This window comes from Tripterygium wilfordii, chromosome 2, assembly GCF_013401445.1.
Source record: "Tripterygium wilfordii isolate XIE 37 chromosome 2, ASM1340144v1, whole genome shotgun sequence".
NCBI lineage: Eukaryota > Viridiplantae > Streptophyta > Magnoliopsida > Celastrales > Celastraceae > Tripterygium > Tripterygium wilfordii.
Window position 1 is genome coordinate 10,825,777 of NC_052233.1, and position 16,591 is coordinate 10,842,367.

General features: G+C 37.4%; 4 protein-coding genes across 4 annotated transcripts; 2 read left to right on the plus strand and 2 right to left on the minus strand.

Moving 5' to 3' along the window:
- Window positions 1-189: 189 nt before the first annotated feature.
- LOC119981503 lies at window positions 190-1,075 on the minus strand. Its single transcript, XM_038824656.1, has one exon. The coding sequence runs from the start codon at window positions 1,009-1,011 to the stop codon at window positions 526-528; it is 486 nt and encodes a 161-aa protein (XP_038680584.1). The 5' UTR covers window positions 1,012-1,075; the 3' UTR covers window positions 190-525.
- A 670-nt stretch (window positions 1,076-1,745) lies between these two features.
- Window positions 1,746-3,477, plus strand: LOC119980273. Its single transcript, XM_038822912.1, has 3 exons — window positions 1,746-2,831; window positions 2,935-3,012; window positions 3,137-3,477. Exons 1-3 carry the CDS (start codon window positions 2,109-2,111, stop codon window positions 3,140-3,142), a joined length of 807 nt encoding a protein of 268 aa, XP_038678840.1. The 5' UTR covers window positions 1,746-2,108; the 3' UTR covers window positions 3,143-3,477.
- A 1,296-nt stretch (window positions 3,478-4,773) lies between these two features.
- On the plus strand, window positions 4,774-8,805 carry LOC120005458 (alpha-1,3/1,6-mannosyltransferase ALG2-like). The gene is made up of 8 exons (XM_038855097.1): window positions 4,774-5,158; window positions 5,952-6,068; window positions 6,748-6,941; window positions 7,032-7,137; window positions 7,251-7,398; window positions 7,521-7,660; window positions 7,926-8,092; window positions 8,183-8,805. The coding sequence occupies exons 1-8, from the start codon at window positions 5,098-5,100 to the stop codon at window positions 8,474-8,476; spliced, it is 1,227 nt and encodes a 408-aa protein (XP_038711025.1). The 5' UTR covers window positions 4,774-5,097; the 3' UTR covers window positions 8,477-8,805.
- Window positions 8,806-14,764: 5,959 nt separating this feature from the next.
- LOC120016877 (transcription factor MYB62-like) lies at window positions 14,765-16,355 on the minus strand. The gene is made up of 3 exons (XM_038869845.1): window positions 15,973-16,355; window positions 15,753-15,882; window positions 14,765-15,651 (listed from the first exon to the last, which is right to left on the minus strand). Exons 1-3 carry the CDS (start codon window positions 16,139-16,141, stop codon window positions 14,994-14,996), a joined length of 957 nt encoding a protein of 318 aa, XP_038725773.1. The 5' UTR covers window positions 16,142-16,355; the 3' UTR covers window positions 14,765-14,993.
- Between the last annotated feature and the right edge of the window lie 236 nt (window positions 16,356-16,591).

Consider the following 16,591-nt stretch of genomic DNA (forward strand, 5'->3'; position numbering starts at 1 on the left):
ATAGGCAAAAGCTGTATTAAAGATTTTGAATTTTGATTTGGGCTGTTAGATTTAGGCCTCGTCCATCTTAACAGGGCCTGTTAATTTCTTCACAAAATTGAATATACAAATCTCATTTTATTAGTATTACTATATATTATTTTTATTTTTATTCTTATGTTATAAACCCAAAACAATATAATCGGGATTCCAACAATTAGTATTCCAGGTATCCCAGCTATTGATGTATACGCACAGGATTTTATATGCATTACCTAAAACATGTGGAACTCGTGAATTCACTTGAATCAAATATGTCTAACTCATTAACTGTAATAACTATGATACAAATTATTATAATTTTTATCATTTTCGAACCCAAAAATCGCAATTGGCCAAAAAAAGTCAAATTACATCTCCACAATCTTTAAAAAAAATAAAATCATTTGGAGATTGGGAACAAAATAAATAATCTTTCAAGAAACCCAAAAAAAAATCCCAACAAAACTCTCAAAAAATAAAAATGTCCAACATTAAAATTATCAATTAAGTCGATCCCTGCCTCTGCAATCGCATATCTTGATAGAACCTCTCAATGAACCTCTCAGCCCTCCTATCAACCGAATCTTGATCTTCCTCCCATAAATCCAACGTCTCAGAACATATATCAGCAATGGCTGCAGGCAGAGCCTCCAATGACAGCCTCCAGTCCACCGCTTCCCCCTCATCCTTCAAGCCACCCAAACACCTACAGAGAACCAACATCGAATACAGATTGCGGCCGCCGCGGCGAATTCCATTCCGGAGCTGTCTTTCATTGTAACGAATAAGAGGAGTGCTTGAAGCAGAAAACTCATAGTCTTCAAGAAAGTTGTGCTCATGCTTAAGAAGCTTAAACCTCTTGAGCTTTCTTGCTTTATTGAGAGAAATCACAAGTTTTGGGATTCTGGGTCTTCTTCTTCTCACTCTGGAAATGAAAATGGAGACTCTGTTTAAGACCTTGTGAAAGATATGTGGCCTTTTCTGGGGCATTGTGTTTTGGGTTTGCGTTGAGATTTGAGAAGAAAGTGTGATATGTTTTTGTTAATCGTAGCCTTTTTAAGTGTACAGAAAGTTAGATTGATCCATGTTGTTGGCCTGTTGGGTGGGTGGGTGTGGTGTGCCAAGCTGTAAAAAGGGTGTGGTCGGTTGTGCTTTGGAATTATTAAGGAATTGGAGAAGTAGCCGTTAGAATCCAAGTGGGTTTCCTCTGTACTTTTGGTCTTGTGTTTTTATCAATGATTTGTATTAATTTAATTCATAAAAATAATTGGATTATTCAAATTTGGGGTGCTATAATATTTCATTTGCACCATTATGTCATTTTATAGAATAAAACAATATTATTGGGTAATAATTTGAATTATTTCAAAACTCTAAATCTCATTGCTATGAATATAGCACAATCAATTTTATTTCCTTAATAATGAATTTCTCAAAATCCCGATCATTACATGATGGGCGTATATTCTCAACCTTTTTTTTTTAACGTGATGATCGATTAGTCATTGAATCATTTATAATTTGAATTTATCTAGAGTATGGCTACAATTAACGTTAATTTTTGATAAAAAAAATGTTAGGATTATTTTTTTAATTTGGTTCTTATGGTATGATATATTGAATTATGAAGCTTTATTTATAAGTTTTCAAATGTTATACTTAAGAAAAAAAAGTTTTCAAATAAATAAATTAACGCTATTAAAAAAAGAAAGAAAAAGTAAATCTGGGGTTTAGGAATCTACGGCCATAAAGAACGATTAAAAGATACATCTAACGGTAGTTAAGCCAACCATACTCAAAAAACCGACGCATCACCCGGGAAAACCCAGTTGGCGGCGAACACATTTCGCTTGCGGTGTATTTTAGCGGTGCTTCGTTCCTAAATCCCACGTTTCCTTCTCTTTCCCCTGCCTTTTGTGCCCACTCATATATAAACTCTGTTTTTCCCGGTGATTTGACAAACACCAACGGAAATTAGAAATCAGAAATCACAGATTATCCTGGCGAATTTGAAATTCTCTGCAAACAGACTGAAATTACAGGGAGAGCTTTCGATCAGAGCTCTCGCTACGAGTCCCGGAGTGGGAATGGTGTGCTTAGGAGCGAGGGAGGGTCAGCGTCAGCGAGTGCCCGAGGCGATGGCCATGGGCTACGAAAGAACAAGGCCGCTTCACAATTTCACGATGCCTTGCTTGAAGTGGGGCATCCAGAAGCATCTTCGGTGCCAAAAATTCGACGAATCAAACAATCAAACAGCCGCGGCTGCCTCCCGCGACCGTAAACGAAGATCTCCACCATCGAATTCCTCCGCCGATTATCCTCGCGAATCGAATGGCCGTCGTCTCAATTTTCCACAGCCGATTGGCGGCGATGGCAAGGAGGATGCGAATGGGGTCGCTGGGGAGAATGGCATGATTGATCTGGTGAACGTCTTGACCGATTTTGAACAGTACTCTGTGGAAGAGGGTCAAAACGGTGCATCCAAGGAGGTGAATGGGCCCAGGAAAGCTCCTGCAGTGGTGGCGCAGGTTTTTGTGGACCAGAGGTCCGCCTGTAAGTCTCCGATCAATCCCGTTGCTGCTGGAAACGGATTAAGAATCGAGATGAAGCAGAATTATGAATCGCCCTTGAGGAGTGAAAGCGCCAAGTCGCCGAGGCTTGGCGGCACTGGAGAGAAGGAGACGGAGAGGGCTAAGTTGACGATTCAGCTCACGAGGAAGGAGATCGAAAATGATTTCAAGGCGTTAGTGGGCCACCGGCCGGCAAGGAGGCCTAAGAAACGTCCGAAGACCGTACAGAAAGATTTGGACGTAAGTCCAATACTTTTTTTTCCCCCAAATTCATTGGTCTCTTCCTTTTTATGTTGCAGACAGAGAGTTTTTGGGTTTCTGATATCTTGTATTCATGGTGCAGTCGCTCTTTCCGGGTGTGTGGTTGAAGGAAGTAACGGCTGATATGTACAAAGTAGAGGAATTTCCAGAAAGCGGGAAGGTACGTAACAAAATTCCTAGTTAGTTTCCTGGTTCTTTTGTGCATTGATCCCCCCCCCCCCCCCTTTTTGGTCTAATTCATGAAGTCTATTAGTCTAACCCCATACTTATTTATATCTTTACAGAGGTAGTCATGGAGATGGGTGCCTTTCCGAGGGACATTAGATTTTCAAGGATTAGCCGACTCATGTGGGACTTCTGGTGGAACTAATTAGTTGTACACTGAAGTTCTGCACAATCTTTTTGAAATGGGAATTTGATGCAAGTTTTGAATTCCCTGTTGTCATTATGTGTTGTAAGTTCACTTGCTTTGAAATACAGATTTTGTTAATTAATAATTGTTTCATTGTTCTTTATATTTACTAGAGAATAATTTGTGCAAAGAAATGGAGTTCTATGAGCTCAATAGTAAGAGAACCTTTAATAAACTCTCTTGAATTTAAATGAATCAATTTCTTGATTTTTAGTTGTTGTGATGTTTGATGCCGTTTAAGCTAGAGCAAGTATTAATTCAGGTACACTTGGTCGAGTACATGCCATGAAGGTGTTTTCCTTTTCAATTCGAACTAAAATTTCTATTTGAGTTTAATACTTTTCCGATATTGCCTTTTCTTATGGAGTATAACAGCTCTGCATCAGGCAATACCTAATCTTTATTTGCATGTCGAGGTTGCTTTGAGAACGGATGAGCAAAGCACGGCACATCTGCTTATCCTTGACCACGAATCACCTGCCATGATCAGCTTCTAGAATGGCAACGTTATATTCTTAAGCCTTAGATATTTTGTCTTAGCTGAATTATTTAGCATGCATCACTTCCTGGGCAGCTGCTTTTTTTAGTTATTTCTTCCAGCTACTGCCATTACGTTGAAAGGTGGCTGTGGCTGCTTGTTTTGATACCGATTCTTCTTGCAGTTGTCCATAGATATTTTGTTTTAGCTGAATAATTCGTTATCTTGATTGTTGATGAATCCATGTTCAGTTTAACTAAATAGTTTATGTTTGAAACTATATACCTGCCAGAATTATACTGTAGTAGGGTGTATACTGATGGGAGTGTTTGTGTCTTGTGTGTGCGCTATCTCTGAAACGTGAAATTATTGCACTTAGACGAAGGTGATTAGGTTGAATGGCAAAAGCCTAAAAGGGAGTGTCTTCTGCATTGGCCTCTTAGGTTTTTCCGCAAATGCTAATGAAGTATCTTGAGCTCGAGTTAGCTTCCCTGTTGTGAACAGAAACATAGTATATCTTGTTTCTTATGGTTCCTTTTTTCCCCTCTAATTTATGTTTTTGTTTGATCAGTGCTGTGAAATTGAATCCAAATCTTGGAAGCTATTGCCAACTTTTGTTTTTGTCCTCACTGTCGCGGAAAATTTTGTGCTTTTACTGTTTACTTCAAATACATCTACACATTTTTCCTTCATAATCCCTCTGGTTTGGCACCCTTGCAAGATGCTTGAGCCTCGAAGTCCTCTATTTGGAATTTTTGTTTTCCTTATTGTTGGAGGTGGATAAGGTTCGGTCGTTTTCATCCATCCAGTCCAAGGCGCTGGAATATTTTGACTTATTAGAGGTTCAAGGGTGCCCATATATAAGCTTCGGCCCCCTTTGGGTTTGACCATGATACGCGTTTAAGAAGAATCTGAACTGAGCAATGCTACGTACCCAAAGATTGTCCCCCCTTTAAACAGGCATGTAAAGGCTCTCTAAAAATTCAATATTGTGGGCCTGGCCCAGATTACCTCAGTTCTCTGTTCCCCTTCCCCAAGGCCGCTTCTTGGATCACTACGCAGCCCTTGCACGAGTCCAATAAAGTGGCTTTGTGTGTTGATGGGCTCGCCGTCGATTTCGTGGAAATGGTCTTACCGTACGTTAGGAGTAGGACTGGGAGTGGATGTTGAACTTGCTCCTGCAAATTGAGATTAGGACTAAGAAGTCGACTTCTTCAACGACACAACGGGTCTGATTTGCTTGGGTAGGATCCGAACGGCAAGTGTGCAACCCGAGCAGAGCAGAGCCGACCCGAGCTTAGCTTGTCCAGTCATATACTCTACGAAGGTAGGATCTTTGAATCAATTGCTACTGAATGGAGGGAGGAGGAAGCGCAAAGCTTAAGATTGCGATCGTACACCCCGATCTTGGAATAGGTAATTTTGTTATTGTCACACCATTTCGATTGATGTTGAATTTTTTTTTTTTGCTTATTCTTTTCTCATCAATTTTGTTCAAGGGTTTGATCTTAGACATTGAATATCCAGGTATTTATACTTTTAGTTTGTGATATATAGGAATCGCCCATCTCTTTCATACTTTTAGTTTGTGATATATAGGAATCGTCCATCTCTTTCATCAATTGTGTTTTATGTTGAAGGGATTTTATTTGGATTTTCTGACTCCGCAAGTGGGAAAAAAATTAAAAAAATTATGCCCTAGTGGATTGTGTTTGAACACAGAAACAGTGGTATGACATACTTGTTATCTGATGGACGGAATTATTTTCACAATGAGGGATGCATGTCATTGATAACTCAATATGAAGTGCATCACATTAACTTATTATCATTGTTTATATTTTGCTTCGAGTGTCAAGAAATTAGCAGATTATTTTTTGACGCTTTTGCAGAAAGATAAAAAAAAGTTGTGAGCACATTTGCAGAAAGTGCAAGTACAATTGTATTTCAACTTATTGTGTTTTGCATCTGCGGGCTTTGTAATTACTAGTAGTACTATTATGTTTTGCTGGTGTTATGATGTTCATGGTTCTGTAACTTGTGTTTTGTATTAATCAAGGAAAGTTTTCAGCTTTTCTATTGATATGTCATCCATCTTAAAAAATGTTTGCACAAAGGCTTTGTGGCCTATTCTATATTGTTGTACCTAGCTCCTAATGCTATTCTTTTATGTGCTCTTATTTTATCTCTCCCTTTTTTTGTGCTGTAGGTGGGGCAGAGAGATTAATTGTTGATGCCGCTGTTGAACTTGCATCTCATGGACACAATGTTCATATTTTTACATCTCACCATGATAAAAGCCGATGTTTTGAGGAAACACTTTCTGGTCAGTCGTTATTTTCCTTTCAATTGTGTTGTTGTTTTATCATTTGTGTCATAATTTTATAATCAGTTTCAGCTTTCACGTTTGTCTTATCTTGTTAGTCCAAATTAAAATGCTGCTGGTATATAGGCCTTATAAATAATTAGAAGTCAAGTAGAGAATAAACTTGGTATTCATTTGAAAAAAGATGATATTCCAATTACCAGCCCAAGATCCAGACTTGAAGGATGAATAGTAAGACTTAAAGGGTCTATTCTAAAATAGGCAATTTCTCACAATGGACAGTTCTAGTCTCACACATTTAATATAAGTGATTTCTTAGCTATGCTCACTGTCTAAGCTTTTAAGTATCAAAAATTTTATTTGTATTGGAATGAAGGACAATAGAATGAGATGCTTTTCCTATTATCTTTACTGTGGCTTATTGTGTTGTGGTCGTTATAGCCTTACTGAAGCAACAATATGTTTCTTGGAAATACACTTGAATGCAATCTCATGCATTCATATAGGAGTTGGTTTACCTATGTTATAACACGACTCATATGCTATTCCTTTTCAATTTATTTAAATTCTCTTTGTATCCTTCGTATTTTCACAATGCTTTCACCTTGTTCACGGGAACTATATTTGGCTCTCTGAAGAAATTTTTTGTCTTATTCATGGTTAATTGCTATACGTTCAGGTATCTTTCCCGTGACAGTTTATGGTGCTTTCCTGCCTCGACACATATTCTATCGTCTTCATGCTGTATGTGCATATATACGATGCATCTTTGTTGCTATCTGTTTGCTGTTTATGTGGCCATCATTTGATGTTATACTAGCGGATCAGGTCTCTGTTGTCATCCCATTGTTGAAACTTAGAAAGTCATCAAAGGTATTAATAAATATAGTAATGAAATTGTTTATTGGAGGTTGCACCGTTGCAGCAACATGACTTCTTCATGGTTGATATATTCTGATCCAGGTGGTATTTTACTGTCATTTTCCGGATCTGCTTCTAGCAAAACATACGACGGTTCTCAGGAAGTTGTACCGGAGGCCCATTGACTTTATAGAAGAACTAACAACTGGTCTGCTTTTCATATTGTGGTTGTGATGTGCATTGCAGTATATTTTGAGGCTTAAAATTTCTTGTGCCATGTAAACTTACTGGTTTCTCTTAAAAATGATGTTGGGACTGCAGGAATGGCAGATATGATACTTGTTAATAGCAAATTTACTGCATCTACATTTGCGAATACATTCAAACACCTTCATGCACGGGGAATTAGACCAGCTGTTCTTTATCCTGCTGTCAATGTGGATCAGTTTAATGAACCTCATTCTTACAAGTAATGAACACGTTTGTATAGCATCTTGTAGATCTAGTCGCACTCTCACAAGTAACAAGGCCATGTGTAATTATTTTCTGATTGATTTTTTTTAAAAGTTGACTTTGAACTACTTCTTGCAGGTTAAATTTTCTCTCAATCAATCGCTTTGAATGGAAAAAGAACATAGATTTGGCAGTTTCAGCATTTTCTATTCTTCAGAAACTTGAGAAAGATGTCCATCAAATGCATAACTTGGCTGATGCTACCTTGACAATTGCAGGCAAGTCCCCGCCAATTTTCTGCATAATTGCCATATTTGACATCTTACTCTAACTTTGAGGTTCTCCATAGAAGATACTTTTATTTGATATGTGCGATGAGAGGAAATGCACCTGATTTCTATGGTATACTGATACTCATTTTAGAGGTCGTCCTCATCCTCCTTTCACTATATGCTACATTACTCTTGGTTCCTGTTTCTCGTAGTAAAAGCTTATTGGCTTTTGCATTCCATAAAAAAATATTTTTTTCATTGATTGTTTCAGGAGGTTATGATAAGCGGTTAAGAGAAAATGTTGAGTACTTGGAGGAACTTAGGAGCTTAGCAGAAAGTGAAGGTGTATCTGATCGCATTAAATTCATTACATCCTGCTCAACAGCTGAAAGAAACGCACTTCTCTCCCAGTGTTTATGTGTCCTCTATACACCAAAGGTCTGGTTGCATCCGGAACTCTTATGGAATTGATCAGATTTTGAATTCTAGAAGAGGATTTTTTTTTCACACATTGTTCAATTAATGTAGGATGAGCACTTTGGTATTGTTCCGCTGGAGGCTATGGCGGCTTACAAACCTGTTATTGCATGCAACAGTGGTGGCCCTGTTGAAACAGTCAAAGATGGTGTCACAGGATTTTTATGCGACCCTACTCCACATGAGTTCTGTTTAGCTATGGCTAAAATCCTTCAGGATCCTGAAATGGCAAAAAGTATGGGTGGATTGGCCCGGCAGCACGTCGCAGACACATTTTCCACAAAGACTTTCGGCCAGCATTTGAATCGATTTCTTGTTGACGTTGTGAGGAGTAAGCGGGACTGACACTGGAGAAGACAACAGTGAAACTGATGACCGAATTGGGTTTGTGGCCTTGCAAGAGATGATAGGAAGAGACAGTTGTTCACTGGAAAGGGTCGTCTAGTAAAGAATAGAGGGTTAACTTGGACAATTATGCTCAATCCAGAGGTTGTAGTTCTAACTCCAGAAGGAGGTTAATCTACTTGACACTGGTTCTACTCTTTTTTTTATTATTATTATTTACTATAGTTAAACCTTCTAGTTGTTGAAATTTTCAAATTATTCTCTGTGAACAACAAAATGTAAAAATGAAAAATCGAATTTGCTAAATGGAGTGCAGTTGATTGCTCGATCGTTTGATACAGTGCAGTTAGCATAATGGTTCCCTTGATAATGAGAGCCGATTAACCATGTATTATGCACAAGCAATCCATCCCAACTGAGCAATTGTCCATGCTACGGAGAGCACTCCAGTTCCAATCACAGCTGTTTGAGCATTTGCAATGGTCATAGTTTGTTGGGGTCATATGGTCCCTGATTAATATGTAAAGAAAATATGAAGTGTAAACAGAGTTTTCTTTTCCTTCACTAAATGTTGCATAAAAAACAGAGGAAAAACAGGGGTTGTGATGAAGATTACCAGTTCGTTTGAGACAGCCATCGTTGTCAAAGCATTTGGAGTCATTTTGAGGAAGCACATCAATGGAGATGTCAAAAACTTGGTTGTGGTGGTTCTTTGCGGCAGCATTGTCTCTCTTTCTCTCTCTGCCTTGTTATCTCAACGTTGTGTTTCACCATGCATTGACTGGTTTTTCTTCTCAATTTTCCTAGAAGACAACCCGCTAACATCAAATGCAGCAGACCACTTCACCTAGAAAGCGAGGTGCTTTTCTCCAATAACAAAGAGACCATGAAAGGACCACAAATCATTTCTAATTTTATAAATAAAACCCATTAAAGCTGCTAACTTTTGTAATTGGTCTCAGGCATTAAACATGGCCTGAACAATTATATATCCATTTAAACTAAAGCCCAATATTTCTATTATGGACATAGACGTCACGGGCCCAGTCCCTCACCCCAAATCAAGCCCAGACATGTTATCATGTCTGGTTCACATGACAAGGCAAAACCATGCTACATGCGATGAGTGCAACTCGGGTTGGGTGCACACCAGCGACTAGGGAGAGCCGCCGACTCTGGTGGGGCCAATCATCCTCCGATCACCTCGACCATGTACTAGGGTGGGTCCAATTTTCAAGCTCACCATTGGTGACCCAACGCCTCATTCGTTACAGTTTTATAGAGAGAGAAACGACTCACCCTCTCGGTTCCATTGATAGTGACGCCCCTTTGATTAAGATCCATGACTCACGTCCTCCTTAATCCTCATTCACGTAATTGTTCATCCAAAAGATTGCCATAGTTAGTATTAGTTACTATTTGTGAAGAGAGGGGATCTAAGATTATCTGCCGGTGAGACAAATCGGCAGGTTTTCGACGACTGCTAAGTTACTATTCGTGAAGAGAAAGGATATAAGATTAGCTGTCGGTGTGACAAATTGACAGGTTTCCGACGACTACTAAGTTACTAGGTTTTAGGTATTCTCCAATATTCTAAATTTACCTCTTTATTTACCTTAGGTTAGCCTTTCCCCAAACATTCCTATTTCAATTTCAATTAGCCCCGTATGAAAAGTTTGGGACATTATTTAAATCGTAAAGACTTATTTAATACGTCTTAGTTTTTAGAGGAGTTAAATTTATTTATAATTTCAATAATTAAATTTTGGAGAATTTTGTATCGAATTTATGTATTTGATGATGTTTTGATAATTTCGCAGACTCCCTCGGAAACAAGTCATTATATTATAACACCCAAAAAATTTATCAAGTACGCCATTAAAATATTGTGCACGTGTAGGATTACTCAAGCTGCCCGTGTGTAAGCATTTAACGTGACAAATGTCTTTCTCGACTATTTGACAAATAAAGTATTAACTCATATATGAGACAAAATAGAAAGTTTATAAGGATCACATGTATTTAAGAATGAAAAGAGAACTGACCAATTAAATACAATAAAAAATAATAAAATTTAAAACTAAAGAGAAGAAGTTGAGCAGTGTGTGAAAATAAAGTTGAGTGATATTATTATAGAATAGTAAATAAAAGACAACAGTAGAATCTCATGAAATGGTTGTTGTACTTGCGAAGGATAACAAAGTTGAGGTAGAGCATGAAGGACATGTGGCATTGCAAAGAAAAAAAATTACATGAACAAAATAAATGCTTAGGCATTTACAAGAAGACATAATACGTGAAGAGATAAAATAAGTTTTTAACTTTTAAATAATTTAATTCAGTCTCACCTACATTAAATTGACCCGCTCCATATTGACCCGCTCCCAAAACTGGCACTTTGAGTAAACAATTTTAACAATTGTTATTTATTACGATAAAGTCGTATACAATCATCCCGATTTGTGTTTAAAGCAATTTGGCATTCGGGACATTGATATAATCCAAGTCCCCAAACCCGTATACTGGATATTGTGCGTCGAAATAGTAAAATGGGAGAGATTATAGAATTTATGGTCTATATCAATAGTATAATGAGATTTGACTCATTAGAAAGCAATTCCTATTAAGAGATATGCCTATAGATATTAATGCTTCTTCACCGATAGTGTTATGAACCCAATTAACATTGTCACGTGTACTCTTGTTAGGTGTTAAGTTGGTTAAGACATTTAGTATAAAAACACCCTTGTATCTTGTTTGACTTCAGTCTTGATGAAATATACAGAATTTGTTGTTCATTTACTCGGCAATTCCTTCTTCTGCCATCTCTATTTCTTGTGTTAGGTTTAGGTTTGAAAGGGGTTCTAACACTGGTATCGGAGGTCCTTGATCCTGTCATTGAACCCCCTTCCTGCGCAAATCTCACCAACACAATTGTTCATTGCCCTACTGCCATGAATAATCAATAATCAATTCTTCAAAAGAGAGTTTTCGTTCTTGAAGAAAAAGTTGAGAAGCTTTCCCAAAATCTTCATAATTTTTCCACAAATTCCACAACTTCTTTTGAATCAAAGATCGATACCGGCATTAGCAGTTGGTTTTGAAAGTCGCTGTGATTTGATTAGACTGAGAGATCATAAACTTGTGGATGATGATGAACGATCTCCCTCACAAAAGGTTGAATTCCAGCGCTTTATGGTCGATAATGTATCGGAAGCCGAGACGAATGTTGATTCAGGCAAATCAAATTTGTCGGAACTGTATTGGTCACTGCCGCTCACGTTTATCAAAAGGCAATGATTCCTCACAAGAAACCCAAACGGTAAGTTCTAACAACCACGAGATTGACCTTGATGAGTTCGTAGATGATCATAAGCTAGAAAAATTGCATACGGACAGATTAACAACTCCTAATAAAGAGGTTGAAAAGCAGTCAGAGTTCAAAAACTTACGGGTACCATTTGAGTTGCTTACTAGTGCACTTGGAATGTTTGTGAAAATGGTTCCTCAATTTGGTGCATACAAGCTGTTTGTTAAAATGTCAATACAAGAAATGTCTTCTTGGACTACTGGTAAGCTTCATTTTGAAATGATTTCCATAAGAAGAACAATTTCTCAGACCAATGGATTTCCATTTGAATCGTTCCATATTAACCCGCTCCATAGTGTAAGTTTGTTTAGTATTTAAATTTAAAATAATGTGTTTCTCTTCTTTTTTTTTAATTGATTAATTTGAATTTTTGTATTAATTTTAGATTGTATGGGAACCATACAAAAGCCTGAAGGAGATTGACCCGGAACATTTGAGAGGACAAGTTAAATTGACACACTTTTTGTAACAATTGCTATTTGTTAAGAGTTGTATGCAATCGTCCTGATTTGTGTTTAAAACAATTTGGCATTCGGGATATTGATAAAAGTCAAGTTCCCCGAATTGTATACAAGAATGCAAAGCCCTCAAGTATCAGAAATGAAAGAGGTTTGATATTGTACATTTGTACTTGTCTCTACATTCAGTATGTACTCTTCTCATGTTAATGTCCTAGATTTTTTTATATTTAACATAATGAGTTCTCACATAATTTAGGATATTGATAGAAAGAATGAGTAAAATTTAATAGAAGAATGAGCAAACTGTTGCCATCTTGAAGATGCAAGGGGCTCAGCTTGCTGAGTTAGAAGCACTTTACAAGAAAGAACAAGTTATGCTTTCTTCGTTGCCAAGTAGGAGAATCAACTTATGCCAACTTGGAGAATTCACTCTTCTTTATTATAACATGCTCGCATTCTTTGAATCAATTTCAGATATGAAAGACAATGTTAGAGTATATTGTCGTTTAAGACCTTTAAATGAGAAATAAATTGTTGAAAAGGAAAAAGGGCGTGCTTACAAGTATATCTGTATATATAGATGAGTTCACACTTCCTCGTAAGGTTTCCTAAACCGCTCACTCTAGAAAGCTTCAATGGCTCAGAAACCCCAACCAGTGCGGCGGTGCGGGTATTTTATTGCGCCTGCTTGTCATTGATAAAAGGACAATGCTTGAGACCCCCAAAAGTGATCCTCCCTCATTTAATATGAAGTGTTGGATGTGAAATGAGCCTTACATGTGTGTTTTTAATAAATGATTATTTTAATGTCACATAGATTTGAGCAATTTTTAGGGGTCAAATTTTGGGGGTCTCAAGCATTGTCCTTAATAAAAGTGGCATTTGAATAACATTTTAGTCGCATCTTATATACCTAGTAGATAAGTATCTTAGCTAGTAGATAGATATATAATACGTTAATCAAGGTAGCATTGATTACAACATCTGAATCTGGTAAATTATCGAAGCAAAACCCTTAGAATGGCCAATGGAAAGTATTGTAGGATACAAGTGCAGATGCCATCAAGTAGGAACGTGACCTTAATGAATCAAATGATAGCAATGAGGCACATGGCATGTTAGAATCCTCCTCCAATGAGAATGTATTCAAGGCGGACAAATTATCATTCACTAATGCACACACGCATATAACCAAATGTCTCTGACTATTTGACATTGTCGGGAGTGAGACATTAATTTTCTTAAAATGAGGAGTAGTAGGATTATTGAGGGGTTGTCATATTCAGATATTGGTGTGTTTTTTTTTTTTTTCTTTTTTCTAATCGAGAACGATATCATCGGACTTATTTATTTTGGATAGTCAAACTGAGCTAAACTCAAGTTTGAGTAGGGCTTAACTTTAAGTCGAACGAGCTGCGTGCACAATTTGCTAACATGGCCAGCGCAAAACCGAACAGTAATAAAGTTCATTGGAAATTGAACCATGGAAATCCCGCAAGCATACGTTTTTATTCTCTCACACACTAAATGTTTCATTCACCCAAAATATGACTCTCATTTCACTCACAATTAATGTGGAGTGTTAAATGTTAAGCGAGTCTTACATATATGTTTATAATCAATAATGATTTCATGTGTAACATAAATTTGTAGATAAAATAGGGATCTTATTTTAGGGCGATGTGGATTACTCTCAATTCTCAACCTTCTTCTTTCCATGTACCAACGAACATCGTACCTCTATCTTAGTGTTAAATCGAAATGACCCCACTTTTTGATCAACGTGTAGTCATATCTCACTCCATCATTTCTTGAGTCGACTACACCCACCTTTGACATTTTCCTCCCTTTAAGTTACCACTAGGGAATAACTGCCGATTTCTTTCCCCAAATGGGTTGGCCGTAAGAAGTTGCTCTTGCGGTTGGTTGGAATTTTACACACGAATTGGTTAGGTTTATCAGTTTTGAGGTTAAGAGGGGGTTGTTATTTGTAAAGTTTTTGACTGAAAGTTGAATTTTCAATCAGATCAGAGAGGCCTTCTTCGAATGCCCGTTCGAGCGGAATCTTGTCTAACACGATTTTAGGTTAGTTTAAATAGAAACTAAACCTAATTTTCTTGGTGTGTCATATTTAAAACGCTGTGGGGTGCCGTCTAGAATAAGGAGAGGGGTTTGACTGTTTGAGAGTGTGAGAGTCAAGAGAAAATGGATTTTGGGTTAATTCTTGAGTTTTAAGGGTTCATCTCTTTTGTAAATATTTTTCATATTAGTGAAATTATTCGTTATTCTTCGTCTGAGAATGTAAGTAAAGTATGTCTCGCTTCGTTAAATCTTACGTCTTGTTTCTCTCTTTTATTTGCGCATATTTTATATATTCTAGTTTTGTCTGCAACATTACTTGTGATTCATGTGTGAAGTCGATTGATTTCTTTGGAGGCTGATTTCAGGTAAAAGCAATACATAATCTTCATCAATATCCACTAAACTCCATAATCCATAGTCCATAACAATTAACAAGTATAGTACATAACTGCTTCTCCTATAAACGCTGAGCTCATAAAATCAAACTCAAAGTACCATAAAAGCCAAAAACAGAGGATTAGCACAGTGTGTGTAAAGATTATCAGTCAGTGGACCCTTGGCATAATAATAACAGGGCCACTCCACTCCACTCTGGTTCAGTACTCTAGATGCCCATCTCTTCTAAGTCCCTGAGCTGCCATATGTCATCCAAATTGGTCCATAATGTATCTGTCATGTCATAACTTGTCCAATTACCTTCCTGGCTTTGTGACGGTAAATTGTAAAAACTACCCATATCAGATGAAATGGGATATTCCCCATTGAAGCCCTCCATGTCAAAGTTACTGTTACCCACATAGTAACAATTATCATCTAGAATTGGGTTGATATTGTTGTGGACACTGTAATTATTGCTTGGTGAAAGTGGGTTTTTTGAGTTTTCAGGAATTTGAGGCTGCTGTGAGATTATTGCCATGGAATCTGCGGAAATAGTGGTATTTGGACTAGTCACTGCAGGCATTGAATTTTCTGAGCTGATAAGATTTGGATTTTGGACCATAGGGGCTGCTGGATAGTTTGGTGATGGAGAAATATCCATCTGGTTTTGGGTTGTCAGAGAAGATGAAGAAGAAGAAGAAGTTGAAGTTTGTTCCATCTTTTGAAGCAATCTTGGGACCCAAAAGCACCTGACAGCATCAAAGAACCTCTTGCTGTTAGACTCAATGTTCATTTGGCGAGCCTGCTTTTGCACTCTTGTCCTCCAATAGTTCTTGATTTCATTGTCTGTTCTTCCAGGCAAATGCTCGGCAATCTTTGACCACCTAAGATAGATAGATAGATAGATATATAACAGTAACACTTATTATGATCCCAATTGTGATTAATTTTTGTAGATGTAAAATATGCTCAAGATTTTTCACACCTATTCCCCCATTTGGAATGGAGATCAAGGATCAAAAGCTGTTCTTGTGGAGTTAGATTTCCGCGCTTGATATCGGGTTTTAAGTAATTCAACCATCTCAATCTGCAACTCTTTCCAGTTCTCATCAGTCCTGACAAAAGTTAAAAGAGAAGGTTAATGAAAAACTTACAATTGAAAAACTGGAAATCTTATAATTTATCCCACTAAATTGGTCTCTTACCTGCACATTTTGCTAACATATTCCATCGACCTTCCCCATGTTTTGCAATATAGTGAGAGAGCATTGTGTCTTCTTCAAGAGTCCATGGCCCTCTTCTTAGTTCTCGACTTTCTTCTTCACCACAATTACTTACCCTCTTTGTGCCGCTGGGCCTTGTACCACCTCTCATTGTGGCTTGTTAGAAGTAGAGAAAAGACAAATGCAAATTAAAGTGGGAAGAAACAGTGATTTATAGATTATAGTCAAGAGCAGGGTTCAATCTTCAAATTTCAAAACCCACCACGTCTAGATGACTAGAAAGAAAGAAATCAAACACCCAATTGGATTTTCTCTTTAAAAAAGCTTGCTTTTATAGAAACTTAGGATTCTTCTTTGAGATGTTATTTGTCATCTATCCTACAATGGGTGATGAATTTATAGTCCACAAAAGAAGGCAAATACAGAGGAAGACCCCACTAAATTTGGGTCATTTTCATAACAGCGTAGATAAATAACAACAATGAAAGACTAAAACTTGGAACATTCAAAGTATTTGTTTTTCAATCTTCAGTCAATAGAAGCAAACTCATTAAGATCACCGAATAACTACAGAGTGGGTCCTGTTCTTATTTAAAAATAA

Bases quoted from the DNA above. Each gene is read 5' to 3' on its own strand.
- LOC119981503 (XM_038824656.1), bottom strand. From the start codon at position 1,011: ATGCCCCAGAAAAGGCCACATATCTTTCACAAGGTCTTAAACAGAGTC.
- LOC119980273 (XM_038822912.1), top strand. From the start codon at position 2,109: ATGGTGTGCTTAGGAGCGAGGGAGGGTCAGCGTCAGCGAGTGCCCGAG. The intron at 2,832-2,934 runs GTAAGTCCAATA...TTCATGGTGCAG, and splicing joins CCGTACAGAAAGATTTGGAC to TCGCTCTTTCCGGGTGTGTG.
- LOC120005458 (XM_038855097.1), top strand. From the start codon at position 5,098: ATGGAGGGAGGAGGAAGCGCAAAGCTTAAGATTGCGATCGTACACCCC. The intron at 6,069-6,747 runs GTCAGTCGTTAT...CTATACGTTCAG, and splicing joins TTTTGAGGAAACACTTTCTG to GTATCTTTCCCGTGACAGTT. The intron at 7,661-7,925 runs GCAAGTCCCCGC...TGATTGTTTCAG, and splicing joins TGCTACCTTGACAATTGCAG to GAGGTTATGATAAGCGGTTA.
- LOC120016877 (XM_038869845.1), bottom strand. From the start codon at position 16,141: ATGAGAGGTGGTACAAGGCCCAGCGGCACAAAGAGGGTAAGTAATTGT. The intron at 15,883-15,972 runs GTAAGAGACCAA...AACTTTTGTCAG, and splicing joins TATGTTAGCAAAATGTGCAG to GACTGATGAGAACTGGAAAG. The intron at 15,652-15,752 runs GTGTGAAAAATC...TATCTATCTTAG, and splicing joins CATTCCAAATGGGGGAATAG to GTGGTCAAAGATTGCCGAGC.